Below are 23,924 nucleotides of genomic sequence, written 5' to 3'. Positions count from 1 at the left end.
CTCGGAGAGGAGGCTCCTGTCACAGGTTGGACCACGTCGCACGACGCCCTGCTGCCGCCAACCCCGAGGCGCTCCCAGGGCTGGAAAGAAGCTCGTTCCAGGAGGCAACCGCTTCGGCAGTGAAGCCTGCCGCCCCCCATCTGTACCTCTCCGCGCGGGCTCCGGAGCTGGATTCCCGCCGAGGTGAGCCTCCGCCGCGCGGAGACTACGGGCACCAGCTAGTGGAAAGGGGTGCGCCTCCAGCCCACGTGCCGCCTCGGCGGGGCCAAGGTCCCAACCTTTAACCTCTGACCCCCCCGCCCCACCTTCCACGTGGGGCGAGCCCGACCTCTTCTGACGCCCGCCTGCAAGCTCTTCCACGGAAAAGCGAGAAAACCTGCGCGTTAGCACACCGGACAATCGATTCCACCAAAGTTAGCAACGATGCTTAAAATGTTTTATTTTTTTCTTTTTAAAAATATTTACAGATCTGAAATCTACCCCCCCTTTCGCCCCTACCCATCCTCGGGACAAGGGAAACGAAAAGAGGAGTCGAGATCATTGTTCAAAGCCCCCAAGGGCTGGCTCGGCCAGCCGTGTGTGCGTGTGCATATATACAGGTGTATATATGGGGAGAAGAATGTACCTGGTCTGGTGTTTTTCTGATTTTTTTTCCTACCGATCAATGTCGATCTGGCCGAAACTCCCTTTCCCACCACCACCGTAGAACATCCCCTCGAACATGGTTTTCAAAACGTATTGGTTTGTTTGGGGTAGAAAGCAGATGATCTGGCTGGAGGAATGCCGATAAATACCAGAAACAATCAAAACAAAAAGTAGGGCAGAGGCCATAAATAAGAGGTAACGAATACACATGGTGTATCTCGTAATATTTCTGGAAACGCGCCGCCCTGCTCCGGAGCGGGGGCAGCCCGCGCCAGGCTGGCGGGCGGCGCGGGGCCGGCGGGCCGCTCAGTAGTCGAGCTTGCTGTAGAAGTTGTAGAGCGGTAAGGCCGAGAGGTTGCTGCCCGGGTAGTAGAGCGGCGCGGGGAAGGCGAGCGAGCGCGGCACCGGCACGCGCAGCAGCGAGCTGTCCCGGAACACCAGCGGCATTCCCACCAGAGTCTGCGCCGACGCGTGCGCCATGTTGGCCGCCTCTAGCTCCGCGGAGAGCTGCCGCTTCCACTTGTTGCGGCGGTTCTGGAACCAAGTCTTGACCTGGGTCTCGGTGAGCTGCAGGCTGGAGGCAAGGCAGGCGCGCTCCGAGCTGCTCAGGTAGCGCTTCATGTCGAAGGTGGACTCGAGCTGGTACACCTGGCTGCGCGAGAAGACCGTGCGCGTCTTCTTCTTGGCCGCGCCCGCCTGCCTCTCGGCGCCGCCGCCGTCCCGCGGCCGCTCGGGCCCCGGCGACGGCGAGCCCGCGGGCAAGAGCCTCTCTTTCTCTTCCTTAAAGTCTGGGTGCGAAGAAGAAAGGAAAGGCGTGCGCTCCGAGCTCGCCGGCCCCGCGCCTCCGCTGCCCTTGGGGGTGCCTGGGGAGTGAGAACAAAGAGGAAGGCCATGGAGTTGGGAAGCCTCAAAGACCCCCAGCTCTCGCCGGAACCAGGGGGTTGGCAGGCGCCTGCAGCCTTGGTCCCATCTTCCTTGGTCCCACCCCCATCCTCTTCTCTCCCTCTCGCTGAAACCCAAAGCCCGGCACCCGGCTTTTGAAAAGCAACAGGACAGGGATCCAGCTACTTCGAGTCTGGGGTCTCTGTGCTCCCAGCGCCGTGAAAGGACGTGTGGCAACAGGGGGAGGAGATCTGGAGGGGGGACATTAGCATCATTTTAAAAGATGATTTTGCCTTGTAATAACTGAACTGGAAGAGTTCCCTGAGCTTTATAGTGTGGCATCATTTCACAGGCCGTTTGTTCTGAAATCACGCTAAGGACTAACGCGGGGCTCCCCTTGGTCAGATGTTGTAAAGAGGAACCATCTACGAAAGGCACCATTGTCAATCATCTTTGAGTGCTAATCATTCCGAGGAGAAGGAGAGAGAGAGGGAGAGGCAGAGGTCGAGAGAGCGGAAGAGAGAGAGAAGAAAAAGACGCTGAAAGAGATTGCGGTAGAGACGGACCGACCGCTCAGATCCGACTTCCAGACCTCGGGTGCAGAAAGTATACGATGTGCAAAGGGGATATTGAGGGCACAGCCATGCGTGCGGCAGGCCCTGTGCCCAACCCCCTATGGTACACTCTCCCTCCAGCCCAACCTTCCCCAAAACCGCGCCGCGCGACATCTGTGTTCCCGGTTTCTTCCCGAGCGCCCGCCGGGCGGAGGAGTCAGCACCGAGCGCGCGTCTCCTCCCCTCGGCGCTGGACCCCGCGCGGCCGCGGCTCTGGCCAGGGGAGGGGGGGCCGACGCGAGAGCCCCCGCACAGCTTCCCTCCCCTAGAGCTTGCTCGCTGCTGACCCGGGGGCGTGCGATCCTTACCCAGGCAAGGAAAGGGGATGGGGGGGTGGTGCTTGGGGCCGGACTCCTTGGGGCCGTGCGGGTCTGGGCAGAAGCAGGCGGGTGCCTTCCAGCCGTCGTCCGGCTCCTCCTCCTCCGAGGACACGGACAGGCTGCGCTTCCTGGTCGGCCAGCCGGCGGGCTCCCGTGGCGCCTCCGAGGGGCCCCCGCCCAGGATGGACTGAATGGTGAAGCTGGAGACGCCGCCGGCCGCCGGACACCCCTTGCCCGCATCTTCCTTGCTTCCCATCCTGGGTTCATAAGAAATCGGAGGAAACCAAGAACTCCCTTTAGAGATGATCTGGGTGGAAGGTGGTGCAGGCAGGCAAGCAGGCAGGCGGAGGGGGGGGGGGAGGGGGGAGGGGAGCCAGGGGGAGGGGGCGGCGAAGCTGGCGAGGCGTCCCCTCCGCGCGGGGGACACGCGGGCACCGGACGGCTGCGCTGGGGTCCGTGCCCGCCCGGCTTTAGGTGCGGCCGCCCAGCCCCGGCGCGAATGCCCCTTCCTTGCCCGCCAGCTCGCCGGGTCCCCGGCGGCGCAGAGGTGGCGCGGCCTCATTTGCATAGAGGTTACTTAGACGCGGCCAATCGCAGCGCCGCCGAGCGGCCCCGGAAAATTTCAAAAAAGCCCAGGCCCCGCACGCAGCGCCTGTGCTCCCCGGGGCGCGCAAAGAGCCGGGCGGGCATCTGCTGTGTCCAACCAGCCTGGACCGAAAGCAACATAGATTCCAGCCCAAGTTCCTACCCTGTTTGGCGACACTGATCGCTCGGACCCCTGCCCTCTCGAGAGGTAGGGGCAGTTCGGGGCTCAGCTGGAGTGACCCGACGCCTCCCATAGGCGACGGGTCCTCGCACCCTCAGAGGGGCTCACAGGCTGTTCCACGACCCTCCCCAAACTCACTCCTTCTCGCCTGGGCAGGCAAGCAGGGCTGGCACCCCGCAGACCGCTGCGCCCGGCGCGGGAGGCGGGGGGGGGGGGGGGGGGGGCGTGGGATTTAGGAGCGTGTGCATAGGAACTGATGCTCTTTCCGGGAGCTTAACGGGGAGGCCTGGGAGCAGACAACTTGTGCCCTTCCCCGCCTACAGACCCCACCCCTGTCACAGGCCCAACGGGGCTGCAAGATCGTTGGGGGTGGGGGAGGGAAGCCCTAGATCTTGTTTCAAGAGATCCGGGTTCAAGTCCCAGCACCCTCATTTCCATGCTGCGTGAACTTGGACAAGTGAAGTCCCAGTCGGAGCCTCACTGCCCTCATAGGTGATATGAACTTCTCGTTAATATCTCCCCTTCACCTGTTTCGAGGATGGCCTTAGGTAGGAATGAAAAAGCACCGGAAAGCCTAGAATCACTAGGAGCTCATAGTAGGTCCTCTGTAAACCTTTGTAAACAGCCCAGAGCTCGGCCTCCTGTTCCATAAGTGACTCTCACTTTTAGGCAAATATTGGAGGTGAGGGAATTGCTGCAAAAAGAGAAGCGCTTCGCTCCAGGAAAGGAGAGAAGGAGGTGAGGAGAGCGACGTGGCTTTAGAATTAGACAAAGTGTATTCAAATGGCTGGGTGACCTTGGACAGGATACGTAAACTTTCTGAGCCTCGGTTTCCTCATTCCTAAGATTGGGGAGAGAAGCAACGATTACCTCGCAGAAGCCGTATGAGGTCAAAGCGCCTAACTCTGAGCACAGCTTGCGGTGGGCGCTCAATTAACCATATTTCCCTACGTCACCCTCACGGCCCCCTCAAAGCCCTGACTCTTGTTCTTTTAATTCCCAGATCAGCTGGTACAGGATGTGGAACCAGTCCGGCGCAGGCAAAATGTTTCGGGGGCACAGCTGTCTATACAAGCGTCGAGGAACCAAAGGCGGAAGCAAGGCTCCGAGGCGCTCAGACAACCCCACCCTCTGGGTCTGAAGCCTCGAGACCGCTCGACCAAATGATCCCGGGAGCCCTGACCCTAGGGTGCCCCCCAAATACAGCCAAGGGTGAGAGGAGACTCTGGAATCAGTCCCTACAAATGTCCAGACGCTGCACCATGACGGTGCAGTTCCCTCCTCGCCCGCGCCGCGCCCGGGTTATTGAGCAAAGCGCTTATAATATCATTAGCCGCGGTGAGTTACCGACTGCAGCCTTACCCGTGACAGAACCTCTCCCTACTTAACTCCTCCAAGGGCTCGTTAATGGGCTAATTGATTAGGAGTCGGCGGCGCAACCGGGGCAGAGGCAGGCAAAGGGGCGGGGGGGGAGGGGCAGAGGCTGTGCGCCACGGCCCGGGAGGCCCGCGAGGGGCAGGTGCCGGCCTCCGTCACCGCATTAACCTCTTCAGGGCTCGGCGGCGGGGTCGAGACACATTACAAATGGTCAGCTTTAATCATGGTGTCAGCTCATTAACCCGGAAGGACCCGGTGCTGAAATACAATCTGTGCGTCCCCCTGTGCGGGGCCGCGGCGCAGGCTCCCGGGCCACGTCACAGCCCGTCCCGCGCGCTCCCGCACGGTTGGGGGGTAGAAGGGCGCATCCTGAAAACAAACAGCCGACTCTCACCCGCCTGCGACCTCTCCGCCTCCCGCAAGCACCCTGAGTGGGTGCTGTCTCCCGGCCCGGGCTGAAGCCACCCGGCGGGAAATTGGCGGACCGGAGGAGCTGAGCTTGCCCTCCACTGGGGACGAAAGAGGATTTGGGGTAGAGGCAGGGCATTGGTTGAACACTTCTGAGCTAGCAAATACTTGGTGCCGGCAACCTGGAATATTCTGAGAGCATCCTACCATCATTCACTTTAATCCTCACAGCAAACCTGTGGTGCAGATCTGTACCCCGCCCCGCAATGTACAGGCAGAGAAACTGAGGCTCAGGAAAAAAAAAAAAAAAAAAAAACAGCCCAAGCAGAGTAAGCAAGATTGAAGCCCGAGGTTGTTCCACTGCCAATACCTGACTCTTTGGAAGGGGCGAGGGGCGGGGCATGCATTGGCCTTGAGCTTGGGAGTGGCTGCGGGGTAGACTGTGAGGACCCCCGCCATCTCGGGACCGCGGGGGCAGATGTTTGGGTGGAGTCAAGGGCCCACAGGGTTGGCCTCGGCCAGAGCAGTGACCAAGTGAGGCAGCAGCTGGGCCTCCGGGGTGGGCCTCGGAGAAGCAGCTCTCAGACCGGGGAACGGCGAGGGACTGGGGAGCTGACCTGTGCAGCCTGGCTTGAGGACTATAAGAAACCATGCGGCCTCGCTACCCCACAAAGGCCACCACCCGCCTCCGCGGGCTAGTTTGGGAGGGAAGTCAAAAGGAACCATCTGGCCTCGTTCTCCGCCTGCTTGCTACTCCCTCTCCCTCTGACGGTCTCGTCTACACAGCGTCGCGCTACAACCAAGTGCTGTGCGCCCTCCTCCTCCACCCTGACACTCTGTGCACCTTCAGACGCGAACGCCTGAAGCCTCACGCACGCGCTTGCATAAACGCTTTCGCAGTCACACACAGTCAGCAAACGTTCACTGAGCCCCGACTAGTGTGTGCCTCACACTGACACACTCTGAACTGAGCCGGGGAAGTGGTGCTGGTGGCGCAGGACGGAGGCAGCAGGGAGGCTGTGGCGGAGACTCCCCTCTCCTCCAGTCTCTTCAACTGGGCACCTGCAGGGACTCCCCCACCTCGGGCAGACAGCAGTCCCACGGCAGGGGCCAGAGGGCCAAGACACGATCTTCCCGCCATCCCTTTAGGGCATTTGGGGGGGCGGTCCCCAAGACTTCACGGCGAGTGCAGAGGCCCACACGCCCTCTCCTGAGCTCAACGCAGCTGCCAAACACACTCCCAGGAACCTGAAGCTTCAGGAACCGCCACCCACAGACACCCCATCTCTCTGCCCTCAAGTGTGGCAATTCTTCAACTCAGTCTCACCTCCCACCCCACCCTCCAAGCCTCTGGCTAGCTGCGCCCCGCCCTACTCCAGTCAGATTAACAGCCCCTACCCAGGAGGAAAGCCCCTCATCATCTTCGGGCTGCCCCCCACCCTTCCTAGGAATTAGGCATAAACGGGTTCCAAGGAATGATAAACTTTCCGAGACTGAAAGGACGCTTAAAGTTTAGGTCCCGAGATTATGCCACTGCTCAATATTAAAGCGGCCCAGAGCAAACTTGCCGAGGAGCCTAATAAAAATTGATCCTCTCTTCTCTGCGGCAGTTGGGAAATAGGCTGGCTGAGCCGGGTAATAGTAGAAGAAGGCTCCCTCTGAAATGACAGATGAAGTCATAAACAAGTTTGATCTTGGAATCAAGCTTCGATAAATATTAAACACAGTCTGAACCCCCCTTTACGCGAGTGGATTATGATATATGGCACGTCCAAACTTTAAAATAAGGAAATACCAGAGAAAATGATCTCAATAAATTTTCTAAGTATAAACGTTGATTATGTTTCGATTTTCATTCAAGGGCCTCTGCTGTTCGTTCTTTGGTGCAAATGACATCTCGCAATAGGCTTTTGGGGAAAAGGGCTCCCTGTTTGAAAAAGAGAGCCCCAGAGGTGTACAATTTATGTAATCTGCGGCTGGAAAATGAATTGTGTAATTTATTGGAAAACAGAAAGTCGTGAAGATTGGATCAGCATAGCCGAGTCCCAACACCCCCATCCCCACATCCATCAAGTTCCAATTAACAGCCTAACCAGAGAGCTTTAATGGGTTTCCAATCTAGTGGCCTGATAGACTCATCAATTCCTCTGGGAGAAATTAAGAAAATCGACCGCCCCTTGGCGACGCAGTGTCATTCCTTTCTGCAACTATATGTCAAATTAAAAACACAATTAAAATTTAAACTGTTTCAATCAAAGGGTGCCCTGCAACCTATGTTTCACTTAATAGAACTTTGATGAAAATCTGATGCGTGCACTCCATCACCAAGGGGGGCGAGGGCGGCGAAGGAGCTCGCGAGAGAAGGGGATTCTTTCTATTTCTTTAAGACTTTAGCCCTCCGGTGAGGCACACCAGGTGACTACGCCTCGTCGCTCCTGACTAAATGATGGGCGCAACTCGCTGTTGCGAGTCGCTCTCGCTCGCTCGCTCTACACCTCTCCCCCAACTCTTTTTCCTCTCCGTCCACTGCAACCAGAAGGGATCCTTTTGGAAACCGGGCGACAGAGATTTGGGGCAGTTTCGCCGCGAAGACGCATCGCCGGGAGCAGCAGCCAAGGAAGGGACCTGGGCGAGTACAAGGGCACATCTCCTGGGAACCGTCCGAGGATGCACGCTGCTTCCAGCCATCTCTTGTCTCTTGTCTCGGGAATTGCCCGGACACACGGTTGAAGTGCTACGGGATCCTGGAGGCAGAATGGTGGGGAGAAAGCCCTGGCGGATAACTGGCCCCCAGCTGCGCTGCTGTCTGAGACCGGATTCCCCAGAAGCTGTGGCTCCCCACCCGATAAGCCTCCAGGGTACTTCCGCAGGAGAAGCAAGCTCGGGAACTGGCGCGTCCGAAATCTCAACTCAAGATCCGGGTCCGAGTCACTAGGCAGGGCTCCAAAGTATAGCAGGCCCACTTATCTTTACAGCCCTTTTCTCTCTTCCGCCATCCACCCACAGCACCCCTCCCCGGCGATCTGTGAAGCCAAAGGGTCAACAGTCGCCCTGCACACCCAGACGGGCGCATGTGCACACAAAGGCGTGCACGCCGCGATATGCGTACGCCCAGACGCGCGGATCGCTCGCACCCAGAAGGCAGAGACTGCCTGCAGGCTGGGCGGGAGGGGGTGGGCAGAGAGTGGGCGGGAAGCCGCGAGGAGGAGTGGAGGAGTGCCTCTGCCTGGCCCGGTGTAAGTGCCTGGGCGGGCGACGTCCCAGGGGCTTCCCCGGCTGTGCTCTGGACCCCGAGTGAGGATTTCTATGGGGCTCATGGTTTTTGCACCCTGACCCCGTCGTGGTGACCCAGTAGAGTGGTCTTTTCCTAGCCGCTTTGCGTTCTAAGTTTGGATCGCTGAGGGGAAGAAGCCTCCTGGATGGGTCACAGGACTCGGGGCGTGGACAAGCGCGAGGGGTGGGGCAAAATGGAGCCTTGGAGGCAGGCAGGGCGGTGCTCTGCAACGTCTCCGGTCCCCGCAGGGCCTTTCCAGGGAAGTTCAGGTGCCCCGCGCGCACAGAGGAGTAGAAGCTGGAGTGCTTGGCCCGGGCCCAGGCAGCCCTCGCCAAAGCTCCCGAAGGTTGAAGGCTGTGCAGCCCTCTAGGCCCCCACTGCTCTGACCCCAGCTCCCACCGCCCGGGCTGCGGCGGACCCAGCGTGCTCTTGCAGATGAGAAAGCGAATCCCACCGACCTTCGTGCCTCCTCCTCCTTCTCCCCGCTCCACCCTCCAGCGCGCACTCTGGGGCTCTGGCGTGCCAGGGGACGTCCTGGCTCAGTATGAGGGCCCAGTGGCGGGGGTGGGGCAGTTTATATCTGTCTTGCTCTTGTTTGATGTACACACACCCGCTCTATTTACCACCAAATAAAAGAAATACATCTGTGTTGCCAACAGAAACAGCTCGAGAGCTGGCTCTCTGGTCTCCCAGGGCCCGCAGACGCTCCCGGGCACTCAGAGCCGCAAAGCCCAGCCCTGTGAGGACCCCGGCTCCGAGTGAGGTCCTGGCCCATAGGTATATGGGGGTCTGAAGTGGGATGATGGCGGCTCCCATAGTTTGTCCCAGGTGGCTTGTGACGAGGGAACATGAGGCATCTCTGCCCAGAGGATTTCAAGCTTCATGCCCCAGAAGCAGGAGCACCACCTCGCTCCCTGCCCAATCCTTTCCACAAGGTTCTTCCCAGCTTGCCTTAGCCTGGGACCATCAGAGAAAACCAGCTGCCCAGGGTCACCCAGAACAAAGTGTGCCTGGCTGTGTCTGTGCTGCTGTGATGCTATGTGATCACAATGTATATGTGATGCTAAACACATATACAGGTTGGGCCCTAGGAGCCCCTGGATATGGTGTCTGTTAGGAGGTCTAACAGAAGCGGGGGGGGGGGGCAGTGAGTGTTTCATATCATCCTTGAGGGTGAGCGTATCCTGTATGTTGTTTGCATGCGTGTCTGGATGATGCAGGGAGGATTAAGCCAGGAAGCCGCTGCCATTGCACTGGCTTGATTAACTGGGGGTGCCAATAGGGAAGGATCTGGAGTTAGGCTAGGAGAGAAGGCTGGGTTCCACAATCTGAAGGGAGGGAAGATGAAAGGACAAAACCGGGGATGTTGGCTCAGTGTCCTAGGGATTTCTTGGAGGAGTTGAGTGGAGGTACGCTCACTCCGCCACATAGCCCCTTCTGCTGAGCAGTTCCGGAAGCTCCTGGCAATCCCTGCAGAGGCATCGCCTAGAGAAGCATTCTGTGTGGGGGGAAGACGGCCCCAGGCTAGCTCTCGGGATGGGATGTGACAGTTCCATCAAAGTGCTGTCTTGGCCTCTCCTGACACGAAGGCTTGCAGTAGGGCCTAGGATGCTTCGTGCTCGGAGAGCAGCTTCCGTGCTCCCTGTCTCTTGCATTGTGAGAAATACCACGACCCCCAGCCGACGGGAGGGGAGCGAAGCAGACGTCTCCCGCCTGGGCAGGCTTCTAGGTTCATATCACCGCCAGTCCCAGACGACAGCCGAACCACATTCCTCCCCCAGGGCTTCACCTTGGCTCCTGGGAGGGACTCACCGGCCTAGGGCAACGGGGTCCTCAAAGGGAGGGAAAGGGAGACTGCAGGAGCAGGACAAAGAACAAACTGTGCGTGTGGAGAACCAGTTATTTCTCGACTTGGTAAAGACCAGGTCAGTCAAGAACCATTTTCTAGAATCCAAACACAAATAAAGAAGTATTTTCTTGGCGTTTGATAACATCGTGTTCTGGCTGTAAAATCTAAGAACGTGTCTGCTATTGCAACATTATTTTTAATGAGCTGTTATTGGCCTGTCCTGCAGTTAGTATTGCCAACAGTAAAAGGCATCACTGTGTTTGCAGGTAACACAAGGAACAACATATTTGGACCCCGAATTTCTGTTTATTTTTCATTTGTGACACATGCCCTCGTTTTTATCCCAAACCAGAGGAAAATAAAGGGAGATCCATCTTCACTGAGGTCCAGGCTAAATTTTGCCATAACTACACATGCCAGTTTATTTGGAGGCAGTTTCCCATCCATAGGAAACGATACTTGACGTTTCAGCCGCAGAAGAATCAATCGTGTGGATTGGGTTTGAGCAACTGCAACTGTAAAGCTCAGGGAGAGGGAGTGGGAGCGCGTGCAGGCGCTCCCCAGCGGACGCGCCCGCGGTGTGCTCACAGGGATCTTCACCATCTCCCCTTTCTCGGCTCCCCAGCTTCAAACGCGCCCTGCCAGGAGCTGGGCGTGCAGACCCCACGCCCTAGGGCAGGCAGTCGCGCCGCGTTGGCAAGGGGCGCCCAAGCACCTGCTTCCGCCCTCGGGGCCCGCGCTCGCGAGCAGCTCCGGGAGCGCCGCGCTCGGCAGGCCGCCCACCCGGTGCGCGGAGGCCGGGCGCCCGGCAGGAGCTTGGGAACCGCTAGCGCTGCACTTCCCGGCGGCTGCCGGGATCGGGGTACAGGGCCCAGAGAAACCCTGCGCCCGTGAGGCTTTGGGCGCGGTGCACAGAAAAGGATCTGGCCGGGAGGAGGCAAAGTCCTCTCGGTTGTCGCCGCCGCAGTCGGGTGGTCTCTGCTCCCCGGCACTGGACACACCATGACCGCGCCCACACCCGAGCCGCCCCGGGAGCCACAGTTGCTCCAGGCTTGCGGAGGCCTCCCTGTCCCGGAGCTGGGAGCCGCCGTCCCTAGGGCTGGCTGGCCTCCCCGGGGTCGCCCGCTCGCAGCCTGGCCTCTCCCCGCTGGACATCGCGATCTGCCTCGGACCGCAGCTAAACTCCAAGTTCACTCCCTTCTTCCCTCCCCCCACCCTGGAGGCAGCCGGAGCCGACCCCGCTCAGGCCCAGTGAGTGCTCAGGGATGTTCTGCCCAAAAGCTCGCGGCTCCCAAAGGACCCCGCGGTCTGGGAACGGAATGCGAGGCTGCCGCCCTGCGATCGGAAATACCAGCGGTCTCTGAGCTCGCGGCTGTCGCTGCGCTCAATTCCGCGAACTAGATAAGCCCGGGTCCTCACCCGTTCCGCCCCGCATTCTTCCCTTGCTCACAGGGCGTTTCAAGAGGCGTACGGCACTGGGGAGAGAGCGGATCTGGTCGCGAACAAAGCCGCCTCTGTCTCCGCCGCCTCCTGGATTATAGGGATGTGCGTCCAGGTCGGACTCGGCCATTGCAGAGGCAGCCAGAGAGCGAGGCAGAAGAGAGTTCGCAGACACCTGCTCTGGGGAAAATCGTCCAAAGTTACACACTCTGGCAACAGGAAATGCCTCGCTTTTCTTTTCTTTTTAATTAATTCCATTTCACGACAACGTTAAGTGTAACAATATTTTGTGATTTTTTTCCCTCTTTTTCTGAAAAAGCGACTGAATCCGGGCAGAGGTGAGGGAGATGGGTGGGAGGGACAAACTATCGCAGAACAACAGGTGTAGCCGACAGAAAGAAAACAGATTGGGTGGCAGAGCAAGGAGCCCTGAGGAGTTGAGGGTGAACTTTACAAGAAATCTGTACATTTATCAAATAAGTTAAAATTCTCCTAAATTGATTGTCCTTCACTTAAAGCGCTCCAGTATGCCTATCTTACTCCTTTGAGCATTGCTACCTATCCTTGTTTCCTTCCTTCCCCCCTTTCCCCTTCTTAATTTCTTCCTCATAAACGAATGGCCGGGATTATACATTTAAGACGTCTGCTTCTCTCCGTGGAGGAAGAAGCAGGATCTCAGGAAAGTTTGTTCAATATTGCACAGGTCAAAAGTACAACAGTTACTGCAGAACAAAACGGTAGGTGGAGAGGATAAAAGATAAGGTTTTTTTTTTAATATTGAAATATTCTCTCAAAATAGGGAACAAAGTAATAATGGTAATATTAATAATAATTTACCAACAAATGAAATTCCCCAAATATAGGCTGCTAATAAATAAGACCATCCACACCAGGCCAGATGTGGAGTTGTTTCAATAATCAGAAGTCTGATTTGGGGCTGCCTCGTCTTTTCCCTTTAAACACTTAATTAGAGAATTCATCGGTCCCAAAAAGGACAGATGAAGAGGTCAATTGTGACAGACCTCTGCAGGGGAGAGAAAAGTGGCCTGAGTCGGGGTTCTTATGAGAGGCTGCTCAGGTTCTGAAAACTGGGGAATATCTGTTTGGGAGTGGAAAGGAAGAACCACACCCAGAAATCCAGAAATAAAAGTACTACAACGTGAATTTCCCTCTCTCTTTCTCTCTCTCTCTCTCTCTCTCTCGACTTCTGAAAATAGTTCTATAGAAAATGAATCAATTAGAGGGGTTCAGGATTTGCGCTTACTTTCCTTCCATAAAAATAAAACCAAAAAGCCACAGCGCAATGCAAACTGGGGGCGGGGGCGGGGTGGGGGAGGGTGGCACATCTTGCAAAAGCTTTCAGCCGAAATATTTGACCTGGGAATTTTGTCTTTTTCCTGCTTTCTCTTAATATAAACCAAAACCAAAAGTAAGAGGGGAAGCGCCTCAAATCCATTAGGGGTGAATTGCACGAAAATGCATTGCAAATACTTACAAAACGCTACCGATTAGGGGAGGGGAGGCCGGAGCCGCGCGCCGAAGCCCCGGTTCCCGAAGGCCGCTGGAGGTCTCTGTGCCCCCGGCCCGGCCCAGTCTCCTCTGGGGTCTGGGAAGGGGGCCGGGCGCTCCCTCCTCCTCCCCTCTCGGGCCTCAGACGGGCCGGAGCAGCGGCACGGACGAGACCACCGGGTGAGAGTAATACACGGGGTGCGGGAAGGTGAGCAGCGGCTGGCTGACTGGCACCGGGGCCCCCGCGGCCGCGGCCGCCGCGCCCTCGGCCGCCGAGTTCTCGTGATAGAGGATGGGCACCCGTACGATGCGCTGCGCCGCGGCGTGGCTCAGGTTGGCCGCCTCCAGCTCGGCTGCCAGCTGCCGCTTCCACTTGTTGCGGCGGTTCTGGAACCAGATCTTGACCTGCGTCTCGGTGAGGTGCAGCGACGCGGCCAGGCCGGCGCGCTCCGAGCTGCTCAGGTAGCGCTTCATGTCGAAGGTGGACTCGAGCTGGAAGACCTGGCTGCGCGAGAAGACCGTGCGCGTCTTCTTCTTGCGGCACGCGGGCTTCTTCTCCGGGCTCTCTGCGCCCTTCTTCCAGTCCTCGGCGCCCGGCGTCGCCGCCGCCGCTCCCACGCTCGCCCCGGCCGCGCCCGGCGCCGCCTCGCCCTCCTTCTTGCCTTCCTCCGAGTCGCTCTCCTCCAGGATGATCTCGTCCGGGCTCTTGGAGTCCAGCTCCTTGTGGTCCGGGTCGGCTTTAAGCAGCGGCTCCGGGGAGTCGCGGTCGGTGCCCGAGGCGGGGGAGGAGTCTCGTAGCAGGGCCTTCTCCGAGGCTGGAGAGAGACAGACAGACGGACGCACACACACGCACACGGACACAGCCTTCAGCGAGGCCTGGCGCCTGGGAGCGGCAGGCTCAACCCGCGCCGGCCTCTGGGCCCCAGGCCTCGAGGCCTCACCATTCCCGCGGGCCTCCTCCTTCCCGGCTGGGGCAGAAGAGGGGCGCCACATCCTGGCATCCAACCTTCTCCCGAGGAGAGGCTAGGGAGACCCGGAGTGGGCAGCACGGCCGGTTCCTTTCTTTCCCTCAGTTCCCTCGCCGGGGGCCCGTGGAGATTCGCCTCCAGCTTGGGCCCGCCGGGGTCACTCCCTCCATCCAGGCCAGGTCCCCAGTCCCAGCCACCTGAAGCCTCCCCATTCATGCCCGAGGCCACCTTCCCGGGAAGCGCCGCGCCCCGGACTCCAACTCCATTTCTTTTCTCACCAAGTGGGATTGGATTCCCTAGCAGCGCAACAGGGCGCGCGGGCAGGAGTTGCAAGCCAGGGGACGGAGGAAGCCGGCCAAACGGCGCGTTTGAGGGTGCGGGGGTCCCAGGGCTGCGGTGGAAGGCAGCGCGGACCGGGCTGGGACAGGCGCGCAGGGAGGACAACGAAAGTTCAAAGAGAGGTCGGTACCTTCAGGTCGTGGGAGGTGGCCGCCGGCGGGGGTCAGGGTGTAGGGGTACCACCAGGCCGGGGAGCGCTCCAGGTAGTGCGCGGGCAGGGCAAACCTCTGCGCCGGGATCTCAAAGCGGGGGAAAGCCAGGTCGCCCACCTGCGAGAGCGCGAAGCCCGCGGCGCCCTCCAGGGCCCCCTTGGCCGCAGCGGCAGCGGCGGCGGCGGCGGCGGCGGCGGCCGAGGCCGGAGCGAAGAGCGTCCGTGGGGGCGGCTGCGGCTTAGGGGGCGGCCGGTGGTGGTCTCCGTTGAGCAGGTTCTTGATGGAGAATGGGGACTCCTTGGGCGCGGGAGGCGGGGGCGGCGGCGGCGGGGGCTGCGCGCTAGCGGTGCCAGGGTCGTCCGGCCCGGGCTCCGGCATTGTCCCCTCTCCTCCGGGTCCCCGGGAGGGAGGGAACGGGACAGGCAGGCGGCCGGGCGAGCAGACGGGCGCCGGAAATCAGACCATAAACGGAACTCAACTACGGGGCGCAAAGTCGGGGGCCGCCCCGGGCGCAAATCCAACGGCAGGAGGGCGGGGTGAGGACCCGGCCGGGGCTGGCTCGCATGGGGGAGGGGTGCTGAGGGGCGGGGAGCCGCCCCGTAGCGGCACCGAGGGAGCGAGGCGGCTAGGCGGCGGCTGCAGCTCCCGGGGAGGAGGCGGCTAGAGCAGTCCCCGGCTTGGGGCTGCGTCAATCCGGCGCCGGATGCTAATGATGAAATCAAAATGTCATCCAAGTTAAATGCGGGGAGTATACGGCGATTGGGCGCGTACAATGGCAAATGGGATTAGGCAGGCGAAGGCGCAGCCGAGCCCGGGTCCCGCAGCCGCCTCCGCCACTGCCCCCTCCTCGCCTTCCCTCGGATTTTGGCGCTTTGGCTTCGGGCTATAAGAGCCCGCCTATTATTGGCTTTATATAGTCCAATTAGGCAGCAAATGAGGACAAGCCTATTAGCACAAAAGGATATTGGCTCCTGCTGAAGAGGCACTCGGAGCGCTCCGGCGAGCGCAGGAGGCGAACTAGGGACGCTGAGCCGGCGGCGCCCCCGGCCGGAGCGCACTGACAGCCGCGGCTCCTGGAGCCCGCGCCTCCCTCTCCCCCCTGCAGCTCGGGGACCCGCTTCCAGCCGCCTGGCCTGCGGGAGGGGGAAGGGGCGGTCCAGGCCCGCCCGGGTCACCTCGGGGTTATCCGCGCTCGCAGCTGCCTCTTCCCCGCCCCCAGGGGTTTGGCAGGGGCCCTCCGCCCCCACTCAGCTGGAGAGCCACGCAGCGCCGGCCCAGGAGGCAGGACTCGGCCTCCGGCCCGCGGTGAACTCAGCACTTTCCTACCCTTTGGGGGTCCAGCGACCTCAGCATTTCCCCTAAAGCTTGCTAAAGGCGCGGCCAGGAAGAGGGGGATTTGGGTTCCCCACCCACCATCTAGTCGATAGGAAGGGAATCGGGGTGTAAGTCCTTGCACTGCGTCAGCCGTCTCAGAAATCCGCATGGCCTTGGGCTTTGGCCTTGGGAAACCGAAGGGTGAGCCTTCCCCGGAGAGCGGGAGTGGTTGTGCGTCTCTGCGCACCCAGGTGTGCGCGCAGAACAGGCTGACGCCCGCGCGTCACTTGGTGGGGCGGTGGGGCAGCGGCGTCTCGGCACCGACGGCTACGCTCTGCAGGGCATTCTTTTCCTCTGGTCGCCGGGACCCAAACCTTGACGATCAACTCTGAGCCCGCTGCCCCGAAGACTGCACTTTCTCCCGGGAAGTCTCTCTGGTCAGCCTTTGGAGCTGCCTAACGCTTTAAGAGGAGCAGTGCGAACCGAAGGCACAATGGCGTACCTTCCTCTGTGGCGGCTTTGGCAGCGACACCGCAGCACGTCCCGCCTGCCGTCAAGTCCCTAGAGAACCCTGCTGGACCTGTGAGCTGCGCGGACGGTTACTCTACTCCATGGACTTTAAAAACGACTCTCCAAATTGCACAAGAAAGCCGGAAGACAGGCATCTAAGACTTTAAGCTTAAGCATCAAATAAACCAGAATTACTTGTGGGGTCCCTTCCCAAGAGACAGCTCCCTGGTCAGAGAAAGGTGGAAAAGTGGCCGTCACTCCCCTCCACCCATTGTGAGCTTCCATACACCCGAGGTCTTTTTGTGGCCCCTTCCTTTACCATCGCCTTTTTTTGTTAGATCAAGCCCTCGCCTAACTCAAGGCTGCCCTGCATTGGCAGGACCGGTTTGGTTACCCAGTTGAAAAGTGGGTATGTTTTATTTTCCGATCTGGGGCTTCAGACCCTCCCCCACCAAATCTCGAAGGGCACATTTAACGCTCCTTTCACCAAACATTCACCTACAGTAGTGAGCCCTATATTGATTTGCTTTGGGAACCTGGAAGCATTGTAAATGGTACTTCCATAAACAATTATTATTCTCATTCTCATTACTCCCTTGAGTTTGTACAGGGCTTTACTGGAATATAAAATGCTATTCCATCCAAAAATCTGATTGGAGCCAGTTACAGCCCTGAGATTCGAACAGGGTGGATCTCACACTCAGGTTTTATAGATAGAAACAGGCTACCAGAGAGGAGGAGACCGGGCCAAGGTCACCCAACACTGGGTGCTGGACACCCAGAAGTCATTTTCTCTCCAACTGCAGAAATAGCTCGAGGGGCCTATGTCCAAACCCGTTCGGTGGGCAGCGCCCACACCCGCCGGCCAAGCGGCAGAGGGTGTGACGAAGAGGCCCCTGCGTGTCTGTGTGTGCGCGCTCGAGTTTTGGGAGCTCTCCCGTTCGAGGCAGAGGCGTGCAAACTTGGCCAAAGTTCTGACGCATGGAGCCGCCTTTAAGCTGAAACAAGCAGAAAAGCTGCTGGCCTCCCAGGAAAAAGAAGCGTTCAGCAGACGTCGCCGAAAAGTTCTGGCTGAGGAAGTGGTCTCTTGGCTGATTGCAACTGGGGACTAGACCCAGATGGGGAGGGGTGCAGGCTAGCGGGAGAAGAGTCCTCTGGGACAGCAGTCCCTGCACCTGCGGCGCCGCTACCGGAGCCTCACTCTCTTGACCCAAGTTCTCCCGGTGTCTTCCCTCCCAGGGCGCACAGGTACGCTGGCTTTTGTGTGTGCGTTTTGACCAGGGAGAGAGGAGATGCTCAGGTGTCAGCACCCCCAGCCCGTCCCCTAAGTTTCAGGGATGCTGGGTTTGAACAGCCAGAAACGCAGATTAAATCTTTTTTCCCCTCCCACTTCCAGAAATCTCGTGGACATAGGCCCCAGGCGCAAACACAGCCCTTCACTCGCCCTCTGGCGAGTGGTGTTGCCTCCGTTTACTTGCGCCCGCAACTGCATTCAAAGTCAGGCAAACAGCGCCCTCTATGGGACATCCTCTAAACCAAACCTGTTGGCTGCGCGGGAGAAACCACCGTCCGGGCACAAAGCATTTAAAACCCCTGCGGTCTTACCCTTCCCGGCGTTGGCTTGAGAACAAAAGCACGTTTTCTCTGGATTCCGGGAGAAACAGAGAGTGAAACACCTGCAGACCTCTGCTGATCTTTATCTGGCCACCATAGGAAATGGTCCTGTCTCTCACCCTCCCTCCCTCCTTTCCTGACCCTGTTTTAGGGCACATTTTATGTTCCCGCTTGTAAATGATCCCTTAGGTTCCCACCCTGACTGCAGGCTAGATGTGAGCTGCTGGAAGGGTGGTGGGCCTGTCTCATTCCTCTTCCCAGGACTCAGAGCACAGTTGGCCAACCACTGGTGCTCAGTAACCGCTTGTTAATGCCTGAGTGAATGAAGGAGTGAATGAATGAACGGACTCACAGTTTCCATTGCAGAGGATTTGCCTAGCTGATTAGGGTCCTTCAGATAGCCTGTTCATACCCAAAAGCAGTTTTTAAAAGGTTTAATGAGAACTTGAGGTCTTTGGTGACGCATTTTACAAAACCTAAAGGAGCCCCAGCAGCAGGACCCCTGGAGGGCCCCCTTGCAGGCTTATCCAAGGCAGGTGGGCTGTGCAGAGCAGGGCCTCTGCAGCACTGTGCAGAGAGAACAAGCAGCTAAGAGGGCAGAGGGGGCCTGGGGACGCTAGTGACTAACACCCGACTTTTACCCAAGAGAATGAGGTCTGACAAAGGGTGCTTAGGATGGCACCTGCCTTCTCAGCCCCACCACACATGCACAGCACATGTATACACATGCACACATACAGGTCAGCAAGTATGAGCTCCTGGGGAGGGAGTATTTCCATATTCTCTAAAAACTTCTGCTTCCTTCCATAGGGTCCTTCTTCTTGAAACAGCTTCCTGGGTTAGTCCACCTGCTTATCTGTGGAATGGGCAGGACTGTTTAGGCTTCTAGCCAAGACTACAAAGCCCCCAGGCATGGAGGCTCCCCACAATTAACATAGCCAGGGTTTGCATTGGTCCTGAGGGTGACAACTCTCCTGACCTACGGGTCCTGTAGGCAGAAGGGACAAAAGCCAAAAGAGGTTACGGGGTGGACAGAGGGCAGGAGGGAGGTGACAGGGTGTCTTAGTTCAGGCTATCCTAACAAAAATACCATAGTCTGCTGCCTTAATAGCTCACATTTCTGGAGGCTGGAAGTCTGAGATCAGGGTTCTAGCAAGACCCTCTTCCTGCTTTATGATGGCCATCTTCTCACCGTATCCTCACTTGGCAGAAGGAGAAACTCTCTGTGTCTCTTATAAGGGCACTACTTCCATTCAGGAGGGCTCCATCCTCATGACCTAATCACCTCCCAAGGGCCCCACTTCCTAGTTCCATCACATCTGGGGTTAGGGCTTTGACATATGAAGTTTGAGTGGAGGGGGGACACAAACATTCACTCCATAACCCAGGAAAAGTGCTTGAAGCCTGGATTTGAGTCAATCCTAGTTGTCACTGGCACCTGTGTGGCTTGTCTGAGTCATGTCACCTCCCCAGAGCTCAATTGTCCTTGTTTCCTCATCCATAAAGTGAAGGGTTGCACTAGACAGATCTAGCTCAAAAGTGCTGTGATTTTGTCGTGCCCTTTTCTCACCTCCCTGAAAAACTCCTATAGATTAGATAGAATTGAAAGAGGGGTTCATTCTCACACTTGCAGTTCATAAATGACCTTCCATGAGGCTGGTTCTCTCAGGAACGCCAGCCAGAAGGAAGTCATCCCAGGACATGAGCGCCCCAGTCTTCTTCCTAAATAGGCGGTCCAAAAGCAACGATATCTCTGAAGATTTCTCTCTGAAAGATGTAAGCATTTTCTAAAACTCTGAAAGGGCCATAATGATTGATCAGATAAACTGATTACCTGAAGTATGCAGGACCCTGTGATCTGTGTGGTTTGCACGCTGACACTCCCTGTGTGTATGCTGTTTTTCTGCAACATGGGGTGACTAAAATGCTGAACAACTGAACTCAATTTGGCAAACATGTGTGGAGCAACTACCATGTGTCAAACCCCCCATAAAGGGGCACAAGCTTGATTGAGATGTGGTCTCTCTCCTTGGGAGCTTTACTGGCTAGGGCAGGAGTCAGACAAAGGCCACAAATAGCTTAAAGTCAAGTTGGAACAGGATGAGTGCTAGCACAGAGATAGAAAGCACCAGGTGAGATCTGAGAAAGTGGAGGTGAATTCTGAAGAGAGGGCATGGGGGGGAAGGGGAGCAGCTGTCTTGGAAAGTCTCATGGTTGGGGGAGGAGAGGCAGGTGGCATTGAATCCAGGTCTCTAAGATGGAGATGATTTCAACAAGCACAGATGGGAGGGGAGGAGAAGGCATTCCAGGTAGAGGGAACAGCATGTGCGAAGACCCAGAGACTTGCACGTGCAGGACGGGGCTGATGCATTTGCTGTGCATGGAGCATAGTCTGTGTGTGAGGAGGGAGGCAGTGGGAGTGAGAGTTAGCTGTAAAGGTGGGTTGGGTCCAAGTCATGAGACTCCTAATGTCAGGCTAGGGAGTTGGAATATTCTTGTGGCAGTGGGGAGCCAGAGAAGGTTTTGGAGCAAAAGCGCTGTAGGGTCAGAGCTGCGGTTCATGAAGATAAATCTGCCATCTGAGTGAGGCGGGATGGGAGCAGGGAGAGTCTGGTGCCTGGGAGACCAGGCAGGAGGTTATGGCTACAGTTTAGGGGAGAGGTTATGAGGTCTGAACCAGGAAAATGGCCATGAGAATGGAAGAGAGGGGCTGGATTTGAGATTCACTGAGAAGGCAGAGCCACAGGACCTGGTAACTAATTCGACGCCGGAGTCAGGGAGAGAGAAGAGTTGAACATGCTCGAGATTCCAATATCCTGGCAGATGATCATAAATTGCTGAATTTCCACCATTCTAAGACAGTATCAATCTTGAAATGCACCATCAATTTAGTAACAGTTTTTAGGCAAAAAAAAAAAGTAAGACATCACTACATTAAACGTACACACTAATTGTCATTCATATCCCAATTTCAGAGAAGTTAAATATAAAAGCATACATACCTTAGATCGAGGAAATACAATAATTGGGAGAACATAAGAGGAACACCTGGTTTGAGGATGCAACAGATTAAATTGCTGTTCAAAGTAAGTCAGCCGTCCATGCAAAGATTTCACTTCCTACCCCACTGATATGGAGCTTGTCCCCAGACTTGCTTTTGGCCTTAGGCTGATGATTGTACTTGGCCGTCCCTTGTCAGGCTTGGCTATCTGATTTGCCTAGGCCAGTGGGATGGTAGCAGGCATGTTGCAAGCAGAGGCTTGAAATGTGCTCGTACAGTGGACCTAGCCCTTTTATGCCATAGAGATGGAGAGAATTCCCGCGGGGTAACTGCTGTCCTTTCATCTTGGGGCCCAGACTAAACAGACCTGGGCCCAACCCCTGATGTGGAACCAAGTCCTGCTCGCCACTCAGCCTGAAGCAGAGTCACTCAGCTTGAAGTGAGTGACTATACACTTCAACCGTAGGTTTAATTCCCAGATTACCAAACCTAGAGATTAAGCCTAGTGATCAGGGCAGGCCTTTATTGAAAGACTGACATTTTTCTCGTCATCCTTTCATTAAAATGTCCTGGGTGCCTACTCTAGGGCAGGTGCTGTACTAGGCATGTGTTGAATGAATCTTCTTACATTTCTGCAACGCCACACTTGAGAAAGCAGAGGTTGACCAACCTGCCCAAAGACCCAAAGCCAGAAGGGGTGGGACTCTGAGATACGACCTCTGAGTACAGTCAGCCCTCTGCATCTGTGGGTTTCTGCAGCTCAACCAATCTTGGATAGAAAATATTCAGAAAAAAAATTTCCAGAAAGTTCCAAAAAGCAAAGTTTGAAGTTGCCGTTCTCCTGTAACTATTTACATAACATTTACGTTGTATTTACAGCTATTTATACAGCATTTACATTGTACTATGTGTTATAAGTAATCTAGAGATGATTTAAAGTATACAGAGAATGTGCATAAGTTATATGCAAATACTATGCCATTTTATATAAAGGACTTGAGCATCCTTAAATTTTGGTATCCGAGGGGGGTCCTGGAACCAATCCCCCATGGATACTGAGGGACGACTGTAGAGCCTTCTTTTCATAAGCCACTGCTGCCTTCCCTTATGCCCACAGCCTTATGCTCTCACTCCGAGCAGGAAATGGACCTCAATTTATTGAGATACCTCCTTGCTGGGAATTGTCCTTCCCTCTCCCTCCCCATCCTCCATTCCCAGGAGCCACGTTTGTAGCACATGACAATGCCCACTGATTGGAAGTGTTTGGACATGTTTTACTAGCCACATGCACGATGAAGTGGAGGAAGTAGGTCTGGAGAAAGAGAAGCCCAGTAGAGAGGAGATGGCCTGACCCCTGGTGACTTTCTTATCCCTAGTCACGCTCACCTCCTGAGGCCTGGCTGCATTTCTGTCTTGGGCTCTGTGTATCCTTATACTAAATTTCCCTTCTCTGCTTAGGCTAGCTTGAAAACTCATTCTCATTTATCTGTCAATTTGGAAAGAGTTTGACTGATTCTTTCTGAAGTGCATTCGAAAAAGAACTCACTAAAATATTTGTAGCATGTGTATTGAAAGACTAGGAGCCAGTCACAATGCTCAGTGTTTCACGTGCTTTATCTGGCTTTCAGCCCATGCCCTTAAATTTTTACTATACCATGTCGCTGATAGAGGATACTTGGAAGTATGAAGCTATAAGCTTGAGATGTAGTACCTCACAGGTAGCCTGGGTTTGGAGGCTCAGGGAGAATCTGCGCAGATGGAACCAGCAAAGAGCTCCCTGGCCCATCAAATCCCCACCATCGCCTTCTCTGTTAACCCAGCTGAGAGGCCTGAGGTTGTACAGATACCTCATGACTGTTTTCTCTCTCAGCAAATCTTGGTTGTGGCATTAAGATGTAGCCGCTATGCCCTTAATGCACAGGTGTTTTTAATCTACAAAGGGAGCAGGCCAGCATGACTACTCCAGGAAGCTATGTGTGTGTTGGCGAGGGGTGTTCACCAGCCATGCAGGAGCCTCTTGAGGTGGGAGAAGCTGCAGGATTTGGCTGGAGCAGGCGTCCCGCTGCATCTCCCTGCAAGACCGTGAGGTCTGCACAGAGGTAGGAGCGATGTGGCAGCGCCCATGACCTGGATGATCTCCCCTCTCTCCGCTGGGGACTAAGGTGACACAAAATGCTGGGGCGAGCATCCTTTGTCTTGAGGTGACCCCAGGCCCTCTGCTTCACCCACTGCTTCATAACCTTCTCCTTCATCTGCACCACTGCTCTGCTGGATGGGCTGTCCAGTGCATGAGGGAGGGGCAAAGATGGAGTGCTCTGCCACCAGATTGCCTGGGTTTGAATCCTGTCCCTGCCACTTACCAGCCATGTGAATGTGGACAAAGTGCTTAACGGCTCTGTGCTTTAATATCCCCATCTGTAAAATGGGGATAATATGAGTATCTTCCTCCTAGAGCTGCTGAGAGGATCAAACGAGACAGTGTGTGGAAAGTGCCTGCACAGGAGTTTCCAGACACTCACTCCATAAACGCCAGCAGCTGGCGACAATTGGGATCGCTGCTACTATTTTGTCTACTTTGTAGGTGATGGCTCTGGGGCCAGAGAAGTCAAGAGGCTTGCCAAGGTCACTCAGCTAGACAGCAGTTATCCTTGGATGGGTTCCCCCAAAGCGGACCCTCAGGTAAGGATTTCTTGAGTAAAGCGGTGTTCCCAGGGGACCTGGGAAGAGAAAGCAGAAGCGGAAGGGAAGGAAGCCTAGCCAGGTGCAATGCCAGGCCAAGTTCCGATCCCTAGTGGGGGCAACTCCCAAGTGACAGTTATGCCTCAGAGTGTCCTTGTCAGCGGCAAGGATGCTTGCTGAGCCTGTCATGTTCCTGCACCTCCAGGCAATCTGGCCGAGGCCGCCATGCAGGGGACACAAACTCCTAGGCTTTTCCAGAAATC

The 23,924-nt window shown here is 56.6% G+C and overlaps 2 protein-coding genes across 2 annotated transcripts; both read right to left on the bottom strand.

Annotated features, from left to right (window-relative positions):
* Window positions 1-951: 951 nt before the first annotated feature.
* Window positions 952-2,717, bottom strand: HMX2 (H6 family homeobox 2). The gene is made up of 2 exons (XM_068549074.1): window positions 2,450-2,717; window positions 952-1,508 (listed from the first exon to the last, which is right to left on the bottom strand). The coding sequence occupies exons 1-2, from the start codon at window positions 2,715-2,717 to the stop codon at window positions 952-954; spliced, it is 825 nt and encodes a 274-aa protein (XP_068405175.1).
* Window positions 2,718-13,225: 10,508 nt separating this feature from the next.
* HMX3 (H6 family homeobox 3) lies at window positions 13,226-14,921 on the bottom strand. Its single transcript, XM_068549072.1, has 2 exons — window positions 14,522-14,921; window positions 13,226-13,899 (listed from the first exon to the last, which is right to left on the bottom strand). Exons 1-2 carry the CDS (start codon window positions 14,919-14,921, stop codon window positions 13,226-13,228), a joined length of 1,074 nt encoding a protein of 357 aa, XP_068405173.1.
* Window positions 14,922-23,924: the final 9,003 nt, after the last annotated feature.

Source organism: Eschrichtius robustus, chromosome 7 (genome assembly GCF_028021215.1).
Source record: "Eschrichtius robustus isolate mEscRob2 chromosome 7, mEscRob2.pri, whole genome shotgun sequence".
NCBI lineage: Eukaryota > Metazoa > Chordata > Mammalia > Artiodactyla > Eschrichtiidae > Eschrichtius > Eschrichtius robustus.
This window is presented reverse-complemented; position numbering and strand designations above follow the sequence as displayed.

Excerpts from the sequence above, each read along its gene's own strand:
- HMX3 (XM_068549072.1), bottom strand. The coding sequence starts at position 14,921 with ATGCCGGAGCCCGGGCCGGACGACCCTGGCACCGCTAGCGCGCAGCCC. Across the intron at positions 13,900-14,521 it reads CCACCTCCCACGACCTGAAG|CCTCGGAGAAGGCCCTGCTA; the intron begins GTACCGACCTCT and ends GTCTCTCTCCAG.
- HMX2 (XM_068549074.1), bottom strand. The coding sequence starts at position 2,717 with ATGGGAAGCAAGGAAGATGCGGGCAAGGGGTGTCCGGCGGCCGGCGGC. Across the intron at positions 1,509-2,449 it reads CATCCCCTTTCCTTGCCTGG|GCACCCCCAAGGGCAGCGGA; the intron begins GTAAGGATCGCA and ends CTCACTCCCCAG.